The sequence below is a fragment of the Rhodotorula graminis genome (genome assembly GCF_001329695.1).
Source record: "Rhodotorula graminis WP1 unplaced genomic scaffold RHOBAscaffold_3, whole genome shotgun sequence".
NCBI classification, from domain to species: domain Eukaryota; kingdom Fungi; phylum Basidiomycota; class Microbotryomycetes; order Sporidiobolales; family Sporidiobolaceae; genus Rhodotorula; species Rhodotorula graminis.
In genome coordinates, this window is record NW_017264930.1 from 1,448,094 (window position 1) to 1,465,949 (window position 17,856).

General features: G+C 67.2%; 5 protein-coding genes across 5 annotated transcripts in view; 4 read left to right on the forward strand and 1 right to left on the reverse strand.

The window, feature by feature from the left end:
• Positions 1-1,998, forward strand: part of RHOBADRAFT_34699 (uncharacterized protein) — a 2,435-nt gene extending 437 nt beyond the window's left edge. The window contains exons 2-11 of the mRNA XM_018413219.1: positions 42-113; positions 223-240; positions 306-371; positions 433-550; positions 631-1,042; positions 1,119-1,292; positions 1,420-1,445; positions 1,522-1,571; positions 1,659-1,733; positions 1,808-1,998. Coding sequence (XP_018273253.1) covers positions 42-113; positions 223-240; positions 306-371; positions 433-550; positions 631-1,042; positions 1,119-1,292; positions 1,420-1,445; positions 1,522-1,571; positions 1,659-1,733; positions 1,808-1,882 — 1,086 coding nt within the window. The 3' untranslated portion in view covers positions 1,883-1,998. The remainder of the gene's footprint in view (positions 1-41; positions 114-222; positions 241-305; positions 372-432; positions 551-630; positions 1,043-1,118; positions 1,293-1,419; positions 1,446-1,521; positions 1,572-1,658; positions 1,734-1,807) is intronic.
• A 4,086-nt stretch (positions 1,999-6,084) lies between these two features.
• RHOBADRAFT_31424 (uncharacterized protein) lies at positions 6,085-8,728 on the forward strand (the record flags this gene model as incomplete). Its single annotated transcript, XM_018412970.1, has 10 exons — positions 6,085-6,139; positions 6,218-6,262; positions 6,339-6,373; positions 6,504-6,746; positions 6,928-6,993; positions 7,057-7,192; positions 7,287-7,379; positions 7,493-7,783; positions 7,866-7,894; positions 8,702-8,728. 10 exons carry the CDS (start codon positions 6,085-6,087, stop codon positions 8,726-8,728), a joined length of 1,020 nt encoding a protein of 339 aa, XP_018273254.1.
• A 3,179-nt stretch (positions 8,729-11,907) lies between these two features.
• Positions 11,908-13,751, reverse strand: RHOBADRAFT_52146 (uncharacterized protein; the record flags this gene model as incomplete). Its single annotated transcript, XM_018416190.1, has 5 exons — positions 11,908-12,311; positions 12,382-12,555; positions 12,636-12,861; positions 12,953-13,096; positions 13,166-13,751. The coding sequence occupies 5 exons, from the start codon at positions 13,749-13,751 to the stop codon at positions 11,960-11,962; spliced, it is 1,482 nt and encodes a 493-aa protein (XP_018273255.1). The 3' UTR covers positions 11,908-11,959.
• A 1,201-nt stretch (positions 13,752-14,952) lies between these two features.
• On the forward strand, positions 14,953-16,652 carry RHOBADRAFT_12624 (uncharacterized protein; the record flags this gene model as incomplete). Its single annotated transcript, XM_018412098.1, has 7 exons — positions 14,953-15,034; positions 15,102-15,259; positions 15,318-15,647; positions 15,716-15,812; positions 15,875-16,129; positions 16,249-16,322; positions 16,386-16,652. Coding segments are annotated over 7 exons (1,263 nt in total), but the record flags the coding sequence as incomplete, so codon positions are not given.
• Positions 16,653-17,707: 1,055 nt separating this feature from the next.
• RHOBADRAFT_64678 (uncharacterized protein) overlaps positions 17,708-17,856 on the forward strand; it is a 1,858-nt gene continuing 1,709 nt past the window's right edge. The window contains exon 1 of the mRNA XM_018418548.1: positions 17,708-17,781. Within this exon, the coding sequence (XP_018273257.1) occupies positions 17,730-17,781 (52 nt within the window). The 5' untranslated portion in view covers positions 17,708-17,729. The remainder of the gene's footprint in view (positions 17,782-17,856) is intronic.

The following is a 17,856-nucleotide window of genomic DNA, read 5'->3' on the forward strand; positions in this document are numbered from 1 at the left end:
TCGGATCCGGGTGTCAATATGCAAAATTAAGTCACCAGTAGGCTGGCCAGGCGCGCACCGCGACCACGCTCGGCGTCAACATCTCGAGGCCCACCCCGGTCGTCCCCACTAAGGTGCGCACAACCTCGTCCACTCTGCGCCTTCCAGCAGCCCACACAGGCGACCGACCGCTGACCTCTTCTCCCCTCCCCTCCTCGCCTCGTCGCCCTCTCTCGCTCGCAGTACGGCGGCGTCTACTCGGTGCGCCCTCGCGCTTCTCCAGTCTCGTTCCTGCACGACGAGGCACTGACGAGCTCTCCCCACAGGTCACCCTCATCCCCGGTGACGGCGTTGGCAAGGAGATTACCCAGTCGGTCGAGGAGATCTTCGAGGTGCGCCCTCTCTCTCCCGCAGCAAGCGCTCAGGCCCCGGCACTGACTCGTCGACACACAGCACGCCAACGTCCCGGTCGAGTTTGAGAAGTTCAACGTCTCGGGCGACACGACCGAGGATGCGGCCCTCTTCAAGCGCTCGATGGACTCGCTCCGGAGGAACAAGGTCGGCCTCAAGGGTACGTTCACTCTCTCCCGTCGTTCCGTGCACCCGAGACGCCGAGCACGTCGAGGCTGACCCGCCGCACCGCCCCCGCAGGCATCCTCTACACTCCGGTCGAGCGCTCGGGGCACACGTCGTGGAACGTCGCCATGCGCCAGCAGCTCGACATCTACGCGTCGGTCGTCCTGTGCAAGTCGGTGCCCGGGTTCCCAACCCGCCACCGCGACGTCGACTTTGCCATCATCCGCGAGAACACCGAGGGCGAGTACTCGGGCCTCGAGCACCAGTCGTCGCCCGGCGTCGTCGAGTCGCTCAAGATCATGACGCGCCACAAGACGGAGCGCATCGCGCGCTTTGCGTTCGACTTTGCCATCAAGAACGGCCGCAAGCACGTCACGGCCGTTCACAAGGCCAACATCATGAAGCTCGGCGACGGCCTCTTCCTCAACACGTGCCGCCGCGTCGCCGAGGAGTACAAGGACTCAGGCATCACCTTCTCCGACATGATGTGCGTCGCCGAGCGCACAGCCTGTTTGCTCCGCACCTCGTCCTGACCTCCCTCGCCGTCCCTCCCCTCCTCGCAGCGTCGACAACACGTCGATGCAGCTCGTCAACCGCCCGCAGCAGTTCGACGTCATGGTCATGCCCAACCTGTACGGCTCGATCGTGTCCAACATCGGCGCGGCGCTCGTCGGCGGCCCGGGTATCGTCCCCGGCGCCAACATCGGCCGCGAGTACGCCCTCTTTGAGCCCGGCTGGTGCGTCCTCTTTCGCTTTTTCGCGCCTGGCGTGCCCTCATCGTCGGTCGCTTGAGCGTCCGACGATGCGGTTGAGATCGTCGCGGACGTGACGAACGACCTGACGCTCTCTCCCTCTCGCGCGCAGCCGTCACGTCGCGAAGGACATCGAGGGTGCGTCCCTCTGTCCCTCTCTCAGTCTCTCCCTGTCGATGACGGGTTCCTGACGAGCTCGCCGCACTGCCCGCAGGCCAGGACGTCGCCAACCCGAGCGCGATGCTCCTCTCGGCGGCGATGATGGTGCGTCCCTCGCACTCGCCCTTTCCGTCTCGAGACTCGCTCGAGCCAGTCACCTGACGGTTTGCCGTATCGTTTCGGGACACACAGCTCCGCCACCTCGGCCTCGACGCGCACGCCAACAACATCGCCGCGGCCACGTACGGCGTCATCGAGGCGGGCAAGGTGCGCCCTCTCTCCCTCGCCTCCTCTCTCTCTCTCGACCCACAACTGACTCTCGTCTACCCCTCGTCACGCAGATCCGCACCCCGGACATGGGCGGCAAGAACTCGACGACCGACTTCACCCAGGCCGTCATGAAGGCGCTCAAGTAGACGGGCGGCGGCCTCTGCATCTCTCTCTCATTCTCTCTCCCAATCTTTACCCTCACCTCCCCCCCTTTCGGCACGGTAGCAGCAGCGGGGCTCATAAACGATGTCTGATCAGCTAGCACCCGGCGCGTCGTGGAGAGCGAGCGAGAGCAAGAGCGAGCGAGGTCCGAGAGCAGCTCGACATGCCGCTCGTCGGCAGCGACGTGCGAGCGCGAGCGCCTGCTTGAGCTCTCGGGCACGACGCGGACAGTACCTCGCTGAGAGAGAGCTCTGTGCAAGCGCGACGACAGCTCCGCGGAATCCGGCTAGCTCCCCATCCTCATCTCGTCCGAGCTTCTACTTCGCCTCGCTCTCCACCTCCCTCGCCAGCTCTCGAGATGGCTCGCCTGCCGACTCAGCCCGCTCAGCAACCCCAAGCGCGGCCCATAGCGCTGCGCTCGGGCTTCTACGCCCTCCCGCTCAGCGGCGGCAAGGTGCACCTCTTCGCCCGCGTTCACCACAACGACGATCCGACCGACGACGACGCGGCAGCACCAGCACCGGGCACGCAGCTCTTCGTGACGGGCTTCCCGCACGGCGCGACGGCCAAGGGCCTCAAGGCGGCGCTGGGCAAGGTCTGGGGGGACGACGCGGCGGTCAAGGTGCGCGAGGTGCGCATGCTGCCGCCGCCCGAGACGGACGCCGAGGGTACCGCCGTCGTCGGCGTGCTGCAGAAGGAGCTCGAGGCGGCCGACAGCGACGCCGAGGAGGCGTACCTGCCCCTGTTCGACCCGTCCGCCGTCGCCGACTCGATGGCGGCCCACCCGACCTCGTCGTCTTCCACCTCGGCCATCGCGACCTTTACCTCCGCCCCGACGTTCCCTCCCGCTCCCTACGACGCCTCGACGCCCCTCACCCTCCCCGCCGCCCCCTCGTTCCTGTCGGCCTCGCGCGCGCGGCACACGCTCGCGCGCCCGCCGCGCTCGCTCGTCACGTCGCACGTCGACGCGTGGATGCGCACGTTCGACGCCCGGCGCGCCGCGAGCCTCCCGATCGGGTACAGCGCCGAGCGGGCCCAGGCGCAGCGAGAGCTCGCGGCGCGCGAGGCCAAGAAGCTGGCCAAGCAGGCGCGCCGCACGGGCAAGGCCGGCGGCGCGGCGGCGGCGCTCGGCGACAAGCCCAAGGAGGGCAGCGCGGCCGAGGCGCTCGCGCGGCATGCGGCGCTGCAGGCGCGCATGGCCGACCCGAGCTACAACCCGGACGAGCTCGACGAGGGCGAGTGGACGACCGTCAGTCGCGGCGGCAAGCACGGCCGCAGCCTGCTCCCGACGGGCGTCGAGCCGACCGTGCAAGGGTACGGCGGCGTCAGCGTCAAGGTGGCGGGCAAGAAGCGCGGCGCGACCAAGGGGGACGAGGACCTGCGGCGCGACGCTGGCATCAAGAAGATTGTCGGCGAGGGCTTCTACCGGTTCAACAAGGCCGACAGCCGCCGCAAAGGTGCGTCCCTCGCTCTCTTTTGTCTCTCTCTCTACGGCGACTGACTAGGCGCACCTCTCCCACGCAGAGCTGGCCAACCTCAAGACGCGGTTCGAGGAGGACAAGCGGCGAGTCGACAGGATGCGGAGCGGCCCAGGAGGAGGAGGAGGACGAGGCGGGGGCAGGGGCGGCAGCAGCGGTGGGAGGGGTGGACGAGGAGGGAGGTTCAAGCCGTACTGAGCGTGTCGCTGCAAGCGAGTCGAACCCTGAGCCGCGGGTCCCGCCGAGAGGGAGCTGCCGTCCGTCGCTCGGCCACGGGCACGCACCTCGAGTTCTGCTGCCGTCACTCGCTTTCCTCGCACGCCCTCTGCGACCAGCGCACCTCTGCTGTCGACCTTGCAGCAGCACGCCACAACCGCCAGCCTTGTGCAGGTGCGCCCCGTTCTCTCGAGCCCGCCCCACACTCCCCTCATCGCTCATCGCCGTCGTCCTCCTCGCAGGCCTCTCACGCCTCGACCACCGCACAAGGGCGCTCCCTGCCTCGCGCAGCTCGCTCCAGACCTGCACAGCACCAAGTGCCGCACCCGGCGCAGCCGCTCGAGGCGTCGGTCGACCAGATGAACCCGGCCACTTCGACCGAGGCCGACCCGAGCAACCTCGCCATCGACACGCTCAAGTGCAGCAGCAGCGCACACGACGACTCGCATCCGGTACCTCGCCTCACCACGCCCCGCAAGCGCGGCCTCGTCAAAGTGCCGCACAAGCGCCTCTCGACCGCGAGCGCGCTCGCCGAGTCGCTCACGACCCCGCCGCCGCCTTACGAGACGGCGACGCGGTCCTCGATCCCTCCTCCCTCTCCCTCGGCCCGCCGATCCCGCACCCCTCGCCCTCGCCCGCCGTCCGCACCCGCCGCAGACGACGGCGACGGCGACGACTCGGACCCGACGAGCGACTCGGACGATCCCCTGAACCACCTCCTGCGCCTCACGGGCTCCCTCCTCTCGACCTCGACCTCGATCCTCGCCTCGTCCACCGCCCTCCACTCGTCCCTCTCGCGCCTCCTCTCGTCCGACGCCGTCGCCCGCCCGCCGCACCTCGTCAGCGCCGACTCACGCGCAGAGCTCGAGCTCCGCAGCGGCGTCGACGCGGCCGATCGCGCCGGCGACAGGCTCTCGCAGCTCGAGAGCGCGACCGAGCGCTGGGCGCGTACGTCGGGCGGGGCGCAGGCGGGCCCGAGCGTCGGGGCGGGCGCGGACCGGCGCACGGCGCGCGAGGGCCCGGTCGTCGGGCGGCAGGACCGCGCAGAGCGGCCGAGGACGCTGTACGCGACGGCCACCGGTGCAGGGTCGGGCTTCCTCGCCGGCCTGGACGAGGAGGGCGGCGAGGGCGAGGGAGCGGAGACGAGCGGGAGCAGGTTTGAGCAGGAGCTGTCGAGCCCGCCGGTTTGGGGCGCGCCGCAGCCTGTTCGGCGCTCGTCGAGTGCGGCGCAGGACTTGCTGGGTCGGCTAGCGGGGCGAGAGGCGTGTGGGGCCGAGGTCGAAGCGGGCAAACGGCTCGACGGCGCAGGGGTCGACGAGCCGCCGGTCGAGCAGGCGCCGCCCTCAGTCGGCTCGTCCGGGCCTCGCACGGCGCTGTACTCGCTCGTCGAGGAGCACGGCGCCGCGCCGTCGCCGAGCGGCGGCTCCAGCACGTCCATCCCCGGATCGCCTCTCGCCGGCGACGCGCCCACGCCCAGATCCGCAAGCAGACCCACCTCTGCGCCTCGCACACCCACGAGTCGCCGTCGCTCGGCGCCGTTCCAGATGGCGGCGCCAAGCCCGGCCACGATCGCGTCGTCACTCGCCTCCCCTTATCCCTCCTCGTCCACCTTCTTTACGCCTTCGCCGTCTCGCGCCGGCAACATTCGCGCCTCGGCAACGCTCTCACCCTCCCTCTCGTCCCCTGCGTCGACGCTGGACGGCCTCGGCATCGCTTCGGCCTCAGCCTCCTCCTCGCCGTCGACGTCGCCCTCCTCCTCTCGCCCGTTCCAGCACCGCCGCACGTCGACCGCCGCAGCCAGCGCGACCGCGTTCGCCACCTCGCTGTCGCAGTACCGCGCCGCGACGACGACCTCGCTCGCGCACGACCTCGACGGCGAGCACGACTCGCTCGCGGCGGTCGTCCGAGCAGGCGCAGGAGCCGGCGCAGCGGGGAGTGCGAGGGGCGCGCTGCAGGCCCTGAGCGCGAGTACGGGCGCAGCAGGCGCGGGAGGCGCGTCAGGTGTGCCGAATGCGCAGGTGGGGAAAGCCGAGGGTCGCGCGGCGACGGGCAGAGCGCGTGCGCCGTCAGGCGACAGCGAGGCGCAGAGGGTCGGTGCGAGCTGGTGGAGCTGGAGCTGAGCGTCGGTCGAGCGGGTCCTGTACAGCCTTCCCTTCTCCTCTGTCATTGTAATCTCAAGTTGCTGCTCGAGCTATCCGGCCCTGTGCGGGACAGAGAGGAAGCTCGGCAAAAGTGCGGACTTGGTCGACGTGGAGGAGGATGCGCGCTTCCGTGCCGGTGGGAGGAGCGGCAATACGATGCCTCGATTGGGCGAGAGTTCACCCGGAGGTGTTTGGCGCTGAGCGTCGGACGTCGGAAGCCGCCTCCCCCACGTTCGCCCGATCAGTGCTGCCGTCGACCCGTCCTCGCCCGGCGGCGACACAGCGTGTCGTTCGTCTCTCACCCGCTCGCTCGCGCAGCTCCTTGCTCCTCAATCGAACGACCTTCAAGCCATGCCCAGCATCCAGAACCGCACCGCCGTCGGCATCAGCGGCATGGGGCGCATCGGTGCGTGCACGAGCCCACCTTTCCGCGGTCCGCTCTCTGGCTCCCGTCACGGTCGCTGACTGCGTCTCTCTTTCGCAGGCCGCGCCGTCTTCCGTGCCTCGCTCGTGCGCGACGACCTCGAAGGTGCGCCGCCGCCGTCCCTCTCGTTTGATGCCGGCCGAGAATGCGACGAGCTGACCTTCTTAACTTCGAATCGCAGTCGTCGCCATCAACCACACAGCGCCCAACCTCAAGGTGCGTCCTCCTGTCGTCAGGGCTCGCCCTACGAGCGGCGAGAACGACGCAGCGCCGATTTGCAGAGCCCGCACTGACCCTCTCCCTCGACGCTCTCGCCATTCCTCCTCTCGCCGTTCCTTCCCTGCAGACGCTCCTCTACTCGATCCACTACGACTCTACGCACGGCTGCCTGCCCAACGCGGCCGACCTGACCGTCGACGAGGCCGCCAACTGCCTCGTCTGGCGCGGTCGGCGCATCCAGCTCTTCAGTGAGCGTGACCCGCTCAAGCTCGACTGGGCGAGCGTCGGCGCCGAGTACATCGCCGACTGCACGGGCAAGCTTCTCACGACCGCGCTCGCCAGCCAGCACCTCGAGGCCGGCGCCAAAAAGGTCGTCATGAGCGCTCCGGCCAAGTGCGTCCCGTTGCTCTCGCTCTTCCTCCCTCTCTCTCCCCGAGCCACGCCTGACTCATATCTCGCACACAGGGACACCGAGACCAAGACGATCGTGCGCCCTGGCCCCGCCGTCGTCCAATTCTCGCGCCCGCACTGACCCCTCTTTGGACCAACAGGTCGTCGGCGTCAACCGCAAGGAGTACCGTCCCGAGATGAAGGTCGTATCCAACGCGAGCTGCACTGTGCGTCTCTCTCTCGCCACGCCCGCTGTCGAAGAGGAAAGGCCCTGACGTCGTCGCCCGCAGACCAACTGCCTCGCACCCCTCGCCAAGGTCCTCAACGACGCGTTCGGCATCGAGACCGGCATGATGACTACGATCCACGCCTCCACGTCGTCGCAACCCGTCCTTGACGGCTACAGCAAGAAGAGCGTTCGCCTCGGTGCGTGGCTCTCCCTCGCACGGGCCTCTCCCGCGCTCGAGGCTCTCCCTCCTCCTCCTCCGCGACAGAGACTGACCCTCGCCCTCGCCCACAGGTCGCGGCGTCGGGCAGAACATCATCCCGACGAGCACCGGCGCGTCAAAGGCGGTCGCGCTCGTCCTTCCGGAGCTGGCGGGCAAGTTCACCGGTACGTCGTCCTCCTCTTTCTCTCTCGTCTTCTCTGCCTCGTCGACGATTACCTCGACCGCTACTCTCCCTGTCGTCGAACATTACTTACGTCGCTCTCTCGTCCGCGAACAGGCATCAGCGTCCGGGTCCCGGTCAACAACGTCAGCCTCGTCGACCTCACCGTCACCCTCGAGCGTCCCGCCGCGACGAAGGAGGAGCTCCTCTTCCCTTTGCGCGAGGCGGCGGCCGGTCGCCGCAAGTGGTCGATCGCGCCGCTAAGCGACGTCATCGCGGTCGTCGATGAGGAGCTCGTCTCGCACGACTTTGTCGGCCGCAAAGAGTCTTGCCTCGTCGACGTCGCCGCGACAACGCGCCTGAACGACCGATGCTGGAAGATCATCTGCTTCTACGACAACGAGTACGGTGCGTCGACTCTCCCTCTGGCCCGTCGAAGCGCCTAAGGGTTCCGACGAGCCGAGGCTCACGCTCGCGCCCCTCATCGCAGCCTACTCGTACCGCCTCCTCGACCTCCTCGTCTACATGCACAAGGTCGACAGCGGCCTCCAGAGCGGCTACGCGACGCCGCAGCCGCAGATGCGCGCTCTCGCCGTCTAGAGTCGCCTCGAGCGGTCGCACCTCTCTTCTTCTCGCACCTCTCTCTTGTACTCTCTCTCCTGTCCTCTCGATTGTAAATCAGTCAGTCCTCACGCAGCAGTGCATTACTAGTAGATCCTCGTCTGTCTGCGAGTGCTCGTCCCTCTCGAACGCTCGCTCGGAAAGCTTGTCGACCTTCTCAATCAGAGAGTCACGCTCCATTGCCAGCTGCGTCAGCTACTGCCGCCCCGCCTTCTCCCGACAGCTGCACACCGGCACTCGGTCCCTCGAGAAAGCTGCGCAGGTCGAACAGCATGCCCTCGCCGGCCGCCGATGCCGCCTCGCCCCGGCTTTCTCCTCCCAAGCCGTCGACGCCGAGGACCGGCTCGCCATGGTCGTGGTCGGTAAAAGTTGGCCAGCCGTCGAAGATGTCGGGCAAGGGCGCGCCGAGGTGGTCGGGGAGCGAGAGGATCTCGGTCGTCATCCACCAGAAGGCGTCGAGGGCGGGCGACGACTGATCGACAGGTGCGGGTGGTGCTGCGGGCGGCATGGCTGCGGATAGGGGCGCACGAGGGACGTCGTTGGCGGTCGCGGGAGAAGGTGAAGGTGCAGAGGGAGAGAGGAGGAGCGCCGGCGGCGGGGGAACCGAGAGAGGGTCGATCGAAGGAGGGCCCGAGCGTGAACTTGCGGCATTTGCGGCAGGAGGCGGCGGCGGCGGCGCCGGCGGTCCTGCAGACGCGAGGAAAGGTCAGGGCAGTTGCACACAGAAGGTAGAGATAACGTGTGAAAGAGCGGGCGCACCTGTGCTGGCGTGATTTGGCGGGCCGAAGAGCTGAAGGAGCGGTACGAGCTCGGGCAACTCGCCGTTGAGGGAGCGCAGCAGCGTCGCGATGCGGTCGAGGGCGAGCGAGGCGACGTCCCACTTTGCGGCGTGGTGGCTCGACGTAAGGCAGACGACGAGCCGGGTGAAGAAGACGCCCGAGGCGGTCCTCGTCGTCGGGTCGAGCGTCGACGCCGTCAAGGCGGTGCGGACGAGGAGCGCCGCTGCTGCCGAGATGATGAAGGAACAGTCTGCGGCAAGGGAGAAGGACCGTGAGCTCTCGCCGAGGCAGGCAAGGCAGAGGGGAAGAAGAGGAGGGGAGGAGGACGCACACGGCGCCCAGTACGTGCCAAAGTCGGCCGTGTTGAGGTTCTCGAGGAACTCGACAAGTGTCTGCGCAAGACCGAGGGCCGTGCGCGACGTCGAGATGAGCTGCTGCGCCGACGGCCTGCGCAAGGCGCCCGTCGCGAGCCGGAGGAGGGACATCTCGAGGCCGAGCTTGCAAAGCTGGAACGAGCCTGGTATGGGTACGAAGGTCAGGGTCTGGTTCGGTGCTGGACAGGGGAAAGAGGAGGAGAGGGCCGACGCACGGACACCGCTCGGGGCAGGCGCAGAGTCGCTGCTCGGGAGGCGTCGCAGCGCTGGCGGCAGATCTTGCTCGAGCGACGACAGGTCATGCCCAACACGCGCAATTGACTCGAGACGTGCCGCAGGAGGGCGCGGCGAGGCGAGGGAGCGGACCGTGAAGAACTCGGACAGGACCGTGCTGCGGGCGAGAACGGGAAAATGTCGGTACAGGCGGCTGGAGGGAGTATCGGGAGGTCGGACGCACTCGACGATGACCGTAAGCTTGCACGAGGCGATGAAGGATTGTGCCGAGAGCGAGTCGGGCGTCGCGTCGAGGTCGTCGAGGGTCGGGAGTGACACGTTCCAGCTGTCGCGCGAGATGCTGCAGGCCGACATTAGTCAGTACGGCCTCGCTCAGGAGGTACAGGTAGGAGAGAGAGAGAGGGAGAGAGTGTGTGACGCACTTGCTCGGCCGGCCGAACCACAGTGCGCGCCACTTGTCGGTGATCAAGACGGTCCACCAGAGCCGCTTGCGCAGGACACGCTCGTCGCGAGGAATGCGCCATTGTGTCGGGTCAAGATGCAGGCCAAGGATCTGTGCGGCACTTGAGAGCTGTGGCGACGGCAAGTGAGTCAGTAGCGGAACGTCGCGAGGACCTTCGAGCGCGAGAATGGGACGGACTCGACCCATCGCCAGGTGGTTCTGCGCCAAGTTGAGCGGCGGCCGACTGGCGAGCACGACGAGCGCCTGCTGCAAGGTCTGTAGGGTGGGCTTGCGGTACTCGTCCTCGAGCGACAGGAGAACTTGTCGCCAGAGGTGCTTGTGCGCGGGGCGGATCTCGTGGACCTGCTCGAGGCAAACAAAAGAGGGGTCAGAGATGCTCGACGGCCTGTCCAAGACTGAGAGGGACGTACATAGCAGGTCGAGTGGGCGAGAAGGCTCGTGAGGAGGCCGTACGAGACGCCTGCTTGAGCTGCCGCCGCCGGGTCGCTCGACGGGAACGACTGCAGGTCGAGGATGGGCAGGGCAGGCTGCGTCTGGCTGATGAAGCTGTACGCACGAGCCAAGGTCATCAGACACGGTATACAGGATGGCGGGACCGGGCGAGGAGAGAGGGAACGGGCGGGACGCACATCTCGACAAGTTGCTGAGGCGCGCCGGGAGCGAGAACGGCGCATGCCGCCTCGTACAGCTGTCGGCCGGACGGCGCCGTCGTACCGTACATGAGGCTCGGCGTCTGGACGAAGAAGGCCGGTAGAACTGGGTCGGCAGAGACCTGACGAAAGCCGACATCGCCTGGGTACGCCGCGACGTGCTCCTCGGCGACCGAGAAAGTCAGGTCGCTGAACGCGTGCGCTGAGATATAGTGGAGCTCGGCTCGACCACCACCGGGCGACAGGAAGGGACCGGACGGCGGCGGCTGGCCGTGACCCGCGAGCAGGCTCGGCGGCTGCTCGACAAAGTTGCGGACGAGGGACAGGACCGACGACAGGGTGGTGGAAGGTCGCGTATAGACGATCGAGTCGCTCGACTGTGGAGGAGGCGGTGTCAGGGAACGCTCGGGGGAAAGTGTGAGGAGAAGATGGCGACGCACCGCGGACGTGCGCGCCTGGCTCGGCGCCCGGGCCAAGCCCGCCGAATCTCGTCGTCGGGCCTCGCTGCCGAGCCGTGGCGAAGTATCGTGCATCGACGTCGAGTCGTCTCGGCGGGCGCGATGAGGTCCTTGATCGACAGGAACGAACGCCGGGTCGACCGCCTTGGGCTTGCGGACGCGCATGGTCGGCGGCGCGTCGAACGTGCAGGGCTTGGACCGCGACTTGCACGTTTTGCAGGGCTCGCCGCGAACAGGGATGGTGCACTGGTGCTTGGCCCGACCTGCGGAGCCGACGAGGAGGGAAAGAGGGGAAGGCGAGGAGGGTCAGTGAGGCCGGCGGGAGGACGAGTCGCGTTGCCATGGGCGTACGGCCTGCAGGATCTCAAAGGGCCGTCAGTCATGATCCTCGACAGGCTCTGAGAGGATCCACGGCGACGCACAGTTGTCGCAAGGACGGTCGCGACGAGAGCGCTTGGCCCGACCGGCTTCTGCAGAAGGACGGAGGCGCCCACTCGTCAGTCTACTGGAGGGGGTAGAGTGGAAGACTGGCGAACGCACCAGACATGTCCACCGTCGTCTCCTGGTCGTGTCGAGGCTGGGCACAGGACGGGGCGATCGAGGCGATGGGAGGACCGGCGTCGTCCTCCATGGCGTCGCTGATGGATGTAGTGCGCTCGACGTGCTTGGAGACGATGGACGAGTCGGTCGAGCGCTTTTGCAGCTGGCCTCGAGCGGTGGGTCGAGTCGGCGAGCGAGGTGTTGTTGCGGAGGGTGGGGAGGAGCGAGGCTGTTCTCAGCGGTCCTTGGGGCGTGGCGGGGTGCACACGAGCGCTTTGCAGTTCATAGCGGAGCTCGCTCGACCTTGCTCGTGGCGGTAACGAGCTCGAGGCGGCGACACATCTCTCTCATCAAGTTGCGTCTGCTCTCGTCGCTCTCGACAGCGCTCGCGGCTCTCGCGAGGCGAGCACGTCGACCTGAACGGGTGCAATGCGATGTAATAGTGTCTACGAGAGCGACGCCCTCTCACGCGAGCCTCGCGCGCTTCTTGAGCCGCAGCGAGTCCGCCTTGGCCTCGTCCTCGACAGTCTTGAGCTCGGGGAGAGAGCTGAAGGCGACGCGACCGTCCTTGACGACGGCGAGCAGGTGGTCCTCGGGCCGGTCGAGCACCGTGATGTCGTCGAGCGGGTTGGCGTCGAGGACGAGGAGGTCGGCGAACGCGCCGGGTTTGATCTCGCCGAGGAGGCCCTCCTTGCCGAGCATCTTGGCGACGTTGATGGTGGCGTGCCGCAGGATGGCGGGCGACGAGAGAATCTCGGCTCGGACCGTGAACTCCTCGGTCTGGAGGGCGTGCATCGAGGTGAGGAGGTCGGAACCACTGCGCAGCACGTCAAGCTGAGTCAGTCCAGGACACAGGCGTCGAGGGAAAGAGAGGAAGAGGGACGCACTAGCACACGGTGACGCCGGCTTCTTCTGCGAGCTTGAGCGCTTGCAGGCCGTCCTTCATGACCTCCTTGTTCTTGACCTGGCCATCTGGCGGCAGAAAGTCCTCGAACGGCGGCCGCACCATTATGCCGTAGCAGGACAGGGTGGGCGTCAGGAAGATGCCCTTCTCGGCCAGGCTGCGGCGAGGAAAGACAAAGTCAGGCCGCGACCACGAGGACGAGGCGAGGGCAAGGCGACGGCGAGAAACAGGACGCACTACTCGGCCGTCTCCTTGTCGATCAGGTTGCCGTGCTCGATGCCCTTGACGCCATTGTCGACGGCGTGCCGGATCGCCTCGACCGTGTAGGCGTGCGCCGTCGAGTGCTTGCGGCCCATCTGCCGACACGTGTCGGTGATGGCGCGGATCTCGTCGGACGAGTACTGCACCGTCTCGATGGCGTCAGTCGCCGATGCGACACCGCCGCCGACCATGACCTTGATGACTGCGAGGGAGCGAGCGAGAGAGGGTCAGAGCGCTCGCAAGGAGAGCAGGGCCACCGAGGAAGGAAAAGAGATAGAGAGAGAGGTGCGCACAGTCTGCGCCCGCCTTGAGCTCCTCCCTGACCGCCTTCAGAACCTGCGGCACGCCGTCTGCCGTGCGCCCGAGCGACGCCGAGTGCCCGCCGCAACACCCTGGCTCGCCGCCGCTCTTGGCCGGCATAAAGTCGCCGTGGCCGCCTGTTGCGCTCGATGTCAGGTCCCGTTCGGCTCGAGGAGACTCGAGAGGAGAGAGAGAGAGGGACGCACCGGTCTGCGAGATGGCCTTGCCGCACTGGAAGAGCCGAGGACCGACGAGCAGGCCCTCCTCGATGGCCTTTGCGAGCGGCTGGCTCGCCCCGCCGGTGTCGCGGACCGTCGTGAAGCCGCGTTCAAGCATGCCCTTGAGGACGTAGGTCGTCGCGTAGTGAACCTGCTCCTCGGGCGTGCGCACGAGCTCGCCGATGGTCCTGACGCCGGGCACGGCCGTGACGTGGACGTGGCCGTCGAGGAGGCCGGGGCACAGGTAGCGGCCGGCGAGGTCGACCTTGTTGAGGGTCGCCTCCTCGGCGAACAGGTCGGGCTCGTCGACCGGGTAGACGTGCGTGACCTTGCCCCGCTCGACGACGACCGAGTGCAGGCCGTCGAGGAGCGCGCCCGAGCGCGGGTCGACGACGCGCGCGTTCTCGAGGAGGAGCCCTGCTGGGGCGGTCGCGAGCCACGGCTTGAGGACGAGCTTGGGCAGGAGGCTGGGCCGAGTTCGAGAGGGGCCGGGGAAGGGCTTGTCGACCTCGTCGTCGTGCGAGTGGCCGTTGGCGCGGCCGTTGGCGTGGTGGAGGTGGTCGACAGAGGGCATGCTGGAGGTGTGCCGCTAGACGTGTGGGTGCAGGGCGAGGTGGTCGTGGTCGCGAGCCGAGGTTTGAGGAGGGGGAGGAGGAGGAGGAGCGAGCCGAGAGCGATACGAGGCGCTCGACGCGGGGCCGTGCGGCGGGCGACAGGCGAACCACATGATGCTAGCTAGTCGCAGTCGGCCAAAGCGTTGGCCGCTTCCGAGGACAAGCGACAGCAGGCGAGACGGCGGAGCTCGGCCGAACCGCGAATCGGCCCTCTCTCACCTCCACCGCCAGCTCCTGCCTCGATGCTCGCAGCAGTGGACCCTGCGCATCAGCAGGCCAATCGGTGCCCCTGCGCCGCCAGCAGCACCTGCCGTCCCAGCTCGCCCGCTCCAGAGCCACGTCCGCACGCTCTCGTCCGGCCGCGGCACGCTGTCATCCGCCGCGAGTCGGCCAGCCCCTTGGGCGCTCAGCTTGGCCGACACGGCCAACTGAAACCTCGCCCGCGCTCCTTGCGCGCCGCCGCGGCCATCTCCCTCTGCCTCCCAAGGTGGCCCCGCTTCGTGGCCGTATCTCGCTCGTCGCCCGCCCTCGACCTCGCTCGCACCGCCGCACGCTCTTGCTTCTCCTCCACCCACTTCTACTCGAACCACCTGCGCCATGAGTTCGACCGACGAGAAGAGCATCGAGGGCGACAGCAAGTTCGACGGCGGCGCGGTCGAACCGAATGCGACCGTCGTCGACATCGACCCGGTCGTCGAGGTGCGTCTTCCTCGCACTCTCTCGAGCCCGACGTCGTCCTGCGCAGGCTACTGACTCGCCGAGCCCTTGCAGCGTCGCGTCCTTCGCAAAATCGACATGACCGTCCTGCCAGCTTTCGCCATGTGCGTCCTCTCGTCCTCTCTTCCCTCGAGATGCGACCGACCCTGACACTTTGTCTCTCGCAGTATCTGTGCGCACTCTCTTGTCTCTATCGCCGAGGCGAGGACTGCCCGCTAACAAGGACGTCGCCTCGTCTCCTTGCCTTCCCTCCCCTCCCTCCCTCCCGACTCTCCGTTCTCTTCTCGCTGCCTCGTCATCGTCACTCGGTTCGACCGCAACCTGTACTGTCACCGACGGCAGTCCTCCTCAACTACCTCGACAAGGTGCGCCGCCCTCTCTCTTCCTCCTCGCCAAGCGAGCTCTCTGACCCTCTCTTTGCGCCCCTCTCGACAACAGATCGGCTTGTCGTACGCCGCCATCTTCGGCATGCGCACCGACCTCAACCTCGTTGGCCAAGAGTACCAAAACCTCGCCAGCTACTTCTGTGCGTCGTCCTCTCGCTCCCGACGTTCCTCGCGCCGGCGCCAACTCGTCCCGCCCCGCACACGCAGACTTTGGCCAGCTCGCCTCGGAGCCCGTCGTCCTGTGGCTCCTGCACAAGCTCCCGATCCGCACCTTTGTCGCCGTCTCGATCGTCGCCTGGGCCATCGTCGTCGCCGCTCAAGCCGCGCCGCACAACTACGCTGGAATGCTCGCGACCCGAATCATGGTGCGTCCCGCTCGACCTCCCTGTGACGTACGAGCCTGACTCAGACCCTCACCCGCAGCTTGGCTTCACCGAGGGAGCCGTGGCGCCCGCCTTTATCGTCTTGAGCAGCGTCTGGTGGCGCAAGCGCGAGCAGCCCATCCGCCTCGCCGTCTTTGTCTCGTTCAACGCGCTCGCGCAGATCGTCGGAGCGCTCCTCCTGTACGGCTGTGGGTCCATCGACAACATCGCGCTCAAGGGTTGGCGCCTGTCGTACATCATTTGCGCGATCCTCACCCTCGTCGGCGGCGTCTTCTTCTTCATCTTCGTCCCCAAGTCGCCCTCGACGGCCTGGTTCCTCAAGCCTGAGGAGCGCGAGGTGGCTGCTCTTCGTGTCGCGTCGGAGCGAGCTGTGCGTCGTCTCGTTTCCCGTCCCGATCCGAGCATGGCCGCCTCGTCCTGACCCTCCCTCTCGCACAGTCGGGCGAGCACTCTGAATGGTCCTGGCCGCAGTTCTGGGCCACCTTGACCGACGTTCGGTTCTACATCGTCTTCCTCTGGGCGACGCTTGTCTGCAGTGCGTCCCGCTCTTCCTCGTCTCAGACCTTCCCAAGCTCACCTCGCATCTCCGACTCGCAGTCACCTCGATCGTCACCATGGGCTCGATCATCATCAAGGGCTTCAAGTTCGACCCGTTCAAGACGATCCTCGTCGGCCTGCCAGGGCCGGGCATCCAGCTCATCTGCATCTGGACCGGCGCGCTCGCCCTCAAGCGGTTCCCCAACTCGCGCGGCTGGACTCAGATGGCCCTCACGCTCGTCCCTCTCGTCGGCGTCATCGTCATGCGCACCCTCCCGTACAGCGACGCCAACCGGTGGGGCCTCGTCGTTGGCTGTGCGTCTTCCCCTTTCTCCCACTCTCGACCTTCTCAAACTGACTCTACTCTCTCGCCCATCCTCTCGTCCTTCCTTTCTCCCCCTCGGTTGCCTCCCCCTCTCACCTGTCCCTCGCAGACTGGATGGCGACCGCAAACTCGTCGGTGTACGTCGTCAACATGAGCCTCATCGCGAGCAACTTCAAGGGGCACGTGAGTCGACCCAGCCCTTCCTGTTCCGCCCGTCACTCCTCCTGACCCACTCGCGCCCGACAGACCCGCAAGAGCATGGTGTCCGTCGTCTACTTCATGGGCTACTGCGCCGGCTGCATCGCAGGTGCGTCGCTGAATCTCCCTTTCCTCGACCTCATCCTGACGTTCTCGATCTCACGCAGGCCCTCAACTCTTCCTGACGAAGGAGGCCCCTCTCTACCGCACCGCCACCAACGCCATTATCGTACGTCCCTCCATTCTCTCCTTCCCTCTGGTCCGAAGCGGCGACGAACGCCTGCGCTCGAGCCTGTCCTCTCGAGACTCTCCTGACGCACTCTGCTCCCTCTCACAGGCCCTCTACTGTATCTACATCGCCTCGATGTTCCTCTACCAAGAGCTGTCGCGCCGCGAGAACCGCCGCCGCGACCGGCTCGCCGCCGAGGGCGTCGAGGCGGCTCAGCCTCGCCCGGCGACCAAGGAGGACAACACGACCGATATCGACGACTTGGCGTTCCGCTACATCCTCTAGATCGGTCTCGCAGCGTGCAGGAAATGTACAGTAGGGGGCCGTATCGCCGTGTCAGTCTGTAGATGTACCTCGAGTCAATCCGTTCCTCTCGGTCGACTGGATCTGCGTGGAGCCCAATCGTCCTCCTGAGATCTTGGCCCGAGCGCCCATCGAGAGTACGAGAGACGCAGAACGCAGCCCGGCTCGCCGTCCGACAAAGCCTCGCCCTCCTCGACTGCGCGAGTCGTCGCTGCTCCTTCGAGTCGCTCGAGCGAGCGAGACTCGATATTCAGCGTCGCGCAGCCAACAGATGCGACCCGAGAGCAACTGGGGGGCTATGGAAGAGGTCTTCGGCCTTGACCGCAGCCGATACGGCGCCAGAGCACGAACGCGAGGAGGGGAGCAGAGGGAGCGAGCGCGCCGAGCCTGGTACAGCGCTGCAAGGGCCGCAGGCGCACGCCGAAAGCGTCGCGAATCTGGCGAAGATGACAACCGCGAGGAGGCACAGCGCGAAAGCCTTGTGTCCAGGTCGAGCAGCTCGCGGGAGCACCGCGAGGAGGAGGCGAGGAGGACGGCGGCACGCCGAAGCGGCAGCACGTCGCGTGAGCGGGACTAGAGGGCGCGCAGGGCTGCTGTGCCCCCACGACAAGCGCTCGCGAGCTGCGCAAGAGGCGCGAGGAGCCGGTGGAGGCAAGCTGGACCTCGACGCGTCGACGACGAAGCGATGAGGAGGTGCCGAACCTCGTCCTTACCTCACACGCAGCAAGGCCCGCCCACCTGCACACCAGCACGCCCAATAGCAGCACCTGCGTCCAGCCGACCGCCCCGAACTTCACCACCTCTCGCCTCTCCTCCCCACCGCCCGCTCCCCCTTTGTCGAACCTCGCGCCGCCGTCAACATGGGCGCAGGACAGAGCCAGATCCTCGAGGACATGGAGAAGAACTCCAACTGTGCGTCCCTGCCCCTCTCTCGCCCTCCCCCTGGGCGTGCCTCCCCCAACGGTTGACTGGGCAACCGGCCGATGA